Raw genomic sequence first — 5,512 nt, forward strand, 5'->3', positions numbered from 1 at the left:
GATGGGTGTTCACAGCAAATAAACAAAGAAAAAAATAGTTCCAAACAATACAGGATACATAAACAATATGCCAGTCCCCAGCATACTATCAATACTTCTCCAGTCCTAATGCTTCTAGACCCTCCAGTTTCCAGGATTTAGAAGTATTAGGAAAAGCATAAATTTGTGAAAAGACTGGAGGTTCAAATACAGAGATTTTCTGCTACTTGCCATTGCCCACAAAATTACATACTAAATTTGCTAACCAAAACAACATTATTTTGAACAGACCTCACTAATTATTTAGTATATCATAGACAGTAGTGAGTAAGGAGGAATCAATAACTCTAGGTTGTTCAATCACTAAACTCTTTTCCCCAAGTTTTTTTATGATCCACACAGAAATAAAAGAAACACTACCCACCACGCAGAGTAACCCCAGTTGACGTAAATAGGAAGTCAATTTCTTTTCCCTCATATTTAGGAAAAATTCTAATTCTAAACCTCCCCCCCATACTCCAGATTTTTCTTTTATACCTTAAATGTGTTTTATAATTTTTTCTTAATCGTAGAAGTAATAAAAGGTAATTAGAAAAACACAAAAATAATTGAAGAACATCTGTAATACTAACTAGTAATCGTGCGACAAACATGCAATGCACTCAAGCATGGGATATGTATTCTAGATCCTACATTTCCAATGTTTAGGTTATTTTAACTTTGTCATAAACCATATAGGTTGTAAAGAGCCCTGTTTAAAACCAAGTCCCCGAGTTCAGCCCAATTCTCTTTAGTCCCATCACTCTTGATATTTTTTATTTTCACCAATATCATTGTTTCATTTTCCCCATGTAGATTTGAGATTATCTTAATATCCTCATTTAATAGCATTTTTAATGTAACTTTGCTCTAAATATTTTCAATTTAGCAATATTAGATATTGTGTGGCTTTGATGGTACCTTTAGCACGTATATTGTCAAAGGCTATTTTTTTAAATTTGCTTTTCAGTAGCAGTATTTGATACGTTTATATCAATATATCACTCATTTTATTGGAGAGCAGCAAGTACGGTATTTTAAAATATCAAATTTTGATATTTTTACTTACATTTCTTCCTTGGAGGAGAATTCAGTACATGGAAGCAGTGAAACCCTGTTTTCTTTAATTTAAAATTATCAACAGGTGTTGCTCTAGAAACATTCCAAATGCGCAAAACACCCACTTGGGAATCTAGTCAGATCAAGAAAAAATTTCAAATTTTATTTGACACATAAAATGCCTAGATATAAAAGTAGTAACAAAATTTCAACTTGCCAGATTTTTAGCACCACTTACTGACATTCTTCACACAGTAATATTATATCATAATACAAAGAAACAGCCGAAGTGATATTCATCCTTTCAATTTTTGGCACGTTGTGCCTTTTTTTTTCCCGTTCCAAATCCCTTTCTCGGGTGAGAGACTGCCTGCCTTGGGAGCTTCCCCGACAAAGATCATTATGACAATGTGACCACAGAAAAGTACCCCAGGGACACACTTGCTCTAGGAAAGCCAGCCACAGAAAACTTTCCACCTCTACCATTAAGTAATCCTTCACCTTTCAAAATGTTTGTAAACTGCTTCCTTGCTCACTTGCAGCCAAAGCCTGCCTGATATACCTGAAGACTAATTAGAAAGCCCCCTCCTTCCAAAAATCCCACCTTAATAAGCTACTCTGGAAAGAGTCTGGCAGGTCCTCAAATGATTAAACGCAGAGTCACCATATGACCCAAAAATTGCACTCCTGCATATACACCCAACCGAATTACAGACATGTGTCCCCATAAAGCCTGCACACAAACGTTCACAGCAGCATTCATGACCACACAAAAGTGGAAACAAGCTAAATGTCTATCAGCTGATAAACGGATAAACAAAACCTGGCATATCCATACAATGGAATATTATTCATCTATGAAAAGGAATGAAGTACTCATCCATGCTACATCATGGATGAACCTTGAAAACTCTACGTTAAGTCAAAGAAGCCAGACATAAAAGGCCACATGTTGAATGACTCTGCTTCTATGAAACGTCCAGAACAGGCAAATCCGCCGAAAGAGAAAGTAGATTAGTGGTTTATGTACACATATGTGTGACTAAGGGGAGGGGAGGGCATAAAGAAGAGTGACTTGCGGGTGGGTACAGGGTTTATTAGGGGGATGAGGAGACGCTCTGGAGTTAAAGGATGCTAATGGTCGTAGAACTTTGTGAACACAGAAACCACTACACTGTACACTTTAAATGTACACGGTGAGTTTTTATGGTCTGTGAATCTCAGCTCAATAATAATGATAATAATAACAGATATATTATTATTAATATATATCTATCATTAATTATATCCTGTGAAATTAAAGGCAATGAAGATACATCAATAAGAATCCATCTACTTCTATGTGCAGTTTAAGTGCCTAAAGAAGTAAAGACTTCTTTAAAAATGTTGAAAAGATAAAGACTCTGTCTTTCATTTTACACTTAGCAAATATGGGAAGTATTTATACAGTAGCTGAAACTGCTCTGTCTCTTCAGAGACCTCTCTCTCTCTCTGAAGCTAAGTAAACGGTAAAATTAGAGTCATTTAATTCCTAATTACTATTTTAAATTCCCCACCTTCCCATCCCCCATCACTTCTTAGTTTTGCTAATTCTCTTATGATTAGCAAATCGTAACTGTCAAAATTCTCAGTGAGGCTAACAGACTCCTCATCCAGATAAACTGTTTTTCTAGCCAGTATTTTTACTGTCACCCTGCCACGGCTGAAATCGACCTGCCTTTGTCTTTTGTATACACACAAACACAGGCATGCACACGTGTGTGTACATATATAACACATTCCAATGTTACCAGAAACCTGGAAATCTGGGCCTTCTTTTCATTTTTATCTGTCATTGTGTTAATGAGGCACTGTATAAATGAAAGTAAACTAGGTATTTACTATAATAATAATGTTTGAGACATTAATAAGTTTTACACAAAATTAACCAATAAAAGTACAATTTCCCTGATTCAATTAAAGAATATACACATACTTAAACCTCTGGGAGTAGGGTAAAGTTACCTCCAGTTATAAACATGCCAGGAGCATTGGGAACCCAGGCCAAGCATTGCACAGAAGCTACTGCGCTGGGAAAATTAAATGTCGTTATGCAACAAAGTGATTCCGAATCTACTAGGCGAATTCCACGATGCAAATTAGCCACTAGGAGGTAATCGGTAGACAGTGGGTCCCATTCCAGGGCTGTAACGGGATCCTCTTCGTCGGTCCCTTCAAGAGATTCAGGTCTCAGAACATGTTTCTGACTTTTATTACCTATTAAAATGTAGAGAGCATGATTTTAAACAAAATTTCCAAAATAAGATTAATCATTGAGATCACATGAACTTTCTCCTTGCATACCACTGATCTCTGAGAGTCCTGGGAATACAAGTCTGGCATTTCTATACAGAAGTCAAAACTGACAAGGGAATGCAGGGGAGTTAGAGTTTGTCCTAAGGATGAAAGTCGTACTGGACTGCTTTGCTTTGGCAATCGCCAGTACCCTGTATGTTTTTCTATTTGGTACCGAAAAGCTGTAAGAAAAAGACGTCGAAAAATAATATACATCACCTTGTCATCAACTACAATTTCACTGAGTTACAACAGCATAGGGATAGGGAAGTGTTTACCGAAGGGAAGAACATCGTGTTCTGACTAAAAGCACAGACTTTGGAGGGCTGCCTGGGTCCAGATCCTAGTCCCAAGATACTTAATCTCTGTGTGCTCAGTTTTTTATTTTACAGTGGAGAACATAACGATCCCAGAGTTTGTTTGTTTGTTTAAGAGTAAACGAGTCAGTTGCTTGAAGTGCTTCGAACAGTGGGGCACACGATAAACAGCATACCGATGTTTACTGTCATCTGTCCTCATTCATCCTATCACTTGTCATATCATAATTCACTCCTGGCTACCAGAACAAAGCGGCAGCCAGAAAAACAGGGAGATGAAACAAGTGAAATTAAGTGAAGAAAAGGATCAGCAAACAATCCTCTTATTTCTTCCAAAATATATACACACTGGCGATACGGAAAAAAAGGCCTTTGCTAACGCACCAATGGGGACTCCTAAACAGTTCTCTCATTCACAAAAGAAAGGCAGTGAAACACTAACTTTACAGATTACAACCTTAACACAAGTACCAATTATTCCTAAGAACTGTAAACTTTGAAGAAGTGTTTATTTTAAAAATAACACTATTGAAAGATACCATAGCTCCTCCTGCAATGTCTTCGTTACATACTGATTTTCAGTGTATCAGATTATAAAAGCAGAAAAAATAGATCTCCTTGTATATATAAGATATGTGTAAAGTTAATTGAAAAATCTTATAGTTTCTGGCTTGAGGTTAATTCGTCAGAACATATTCTTTAAATATAATGTTATTCTTAGGTAGGTAGTATTTTATTTAGATATTTTGCATATATAATCATAGAAGGTGCATGTGAAGCTTCTCTTATTTGACTTTATCAAACCTTTGCAATAACCATCAAGAAAAGTTTGCTTGCTTCTTCTTTCCCAAAATAAGCATCTTTAAAGTTGCTATTTGATAAAACAAATAGTAATGAATATTAATATAGCTAATCATTACAAACCACAGAGAGGTAGAAAAATGATTAACCTAAGTTGTACCAGCTATTTAAGTAATTATTAGGTATTTGAATGTGCCCGTTAGTATCTATGGTTATTAAAAATATTCCAGCATGTGAAAAAAAAAACAGCAACAAAAAACATGAGAAAATTTGCAATGCAAATACTGTAAAAGCTAAATCATGTTGCTTAAAGCCCTGCACCTACAGTTAAAATTATAATGAATTATATCATCATTTTCTGTTCTATCTGGTGTCAACATTTTTATTATAAAAGACAGAAAACTGAATCTGTGAAATTTTGTATCCAGTCGTTAAGAACAACAGCTGACGGTAGTTTTATTTATATACGTTATTTATTTTATTATTTACTTATGTTCTATTTTATTACACAACTATCAGGCAACTTGTGTTGTCAGATAAGAACAGAAGCATAGGATATGAATAAGTCAATAAGAAGAATTTCTTATGAAAAACAAAAACTGGGGCAAGGCAAAACTAGGGTTGAAAAATAAAATAATGAGGATAGTGGAAATCCACATAGCTGTTCCAATTTTGACTTTGAGATTGGGTGGCCAAAGCAAAGAAGAAAGAAATCATGAAAGGTTACACAATTCACAATGTCGATAGGATAAAAATAAAACAAAACAACAAACAAAAAATGTTCTCAGGAGCTTAACTCTTCCTAGAACTGAGATGAGAAATAAATATTCCTGTGTGTTTTCAAAAAAAAACCCACAGTATTACATAGGGCACAAAGTCATCAAAAACATTTCTAAAATGAAACAATGCAAATTTGATTAACCCAGATCCCTGGAATAATACCAAAGTCAACTCAATTAAAACATTTCTATTATGAAGATTAA

General features: G+C 35.1%; 1 protein-coding gene across 1 annotated transcript; it reads right to left on the minus strand.

Moving 5' to 3' along the window:
* Positions 1 to 1,079: 1,079 nt before the first annotated feature.
* Positions 1,080 to 3,930, minus strand: LOC112066115 (WD repeat-containing protein 17-like). Its single transcript, XM_055081604.1, has 4 exons — positions 3,905 to 3,930; positions 3,421 to 3,461; positions 3,082 to 3,333; positions 1,080 to 1,210 (listed from the first exon to the last, which is right to left on the minus strand). The coding sequence occupies exons 1-4, from the start codon at positions 3,928 to 3,930 to the stop codon at positions 1,080 to 1,082; spliced, it is 450 nt and encodes a 149-aa protein (XP_054937579.1).
* Between the last annotated feature and the right edge of the window lie 1,582 nt (positions 3,931 to 5,512).

The sequence above is a fragment of the Physeter macrocephalus genome, chromosome 21 (genome assembly GCF_002837175.3).
Source record: "Physeter macrocephalus isolate SW-GA chromosome 21, ASM283717v5, whole genome shotgun sequence".
In the NCBI taxonomy this organism is placed as follows: domain Eukaryota; kingdom Metazoa; phylum Chordata; class Mammalia; order Artiodactyla; family Physeteridae; genus Physeter; species Physeter macrocephalus.

What these genes read in the sequence shown, in the direction of transcription:
- LOC112066115 (XM_055081604.1), bottom strand. Translation starts at nt 3,930, where the DNA reads ATGAGGACAGATGACAGTAAACATCG. An exon ending in AGGACTCTCAGAGATCAGTG is followed by an intron (nt 3,334 to 3,420) that starts GTATGCAAGGAG and finishes ACATTTTAATAG; the next exon opens with GTAATAAAAGTCAGAAACAT. An exon ending in TGGCATGTTTATAACTGGAG is followed by an intron (nt 1,211 to 3,081) that starts GTAACTTTACCC and finishes TGATCTGACTAG; the next exon opens with ATTCCCAAGTGGGTGTTTTG.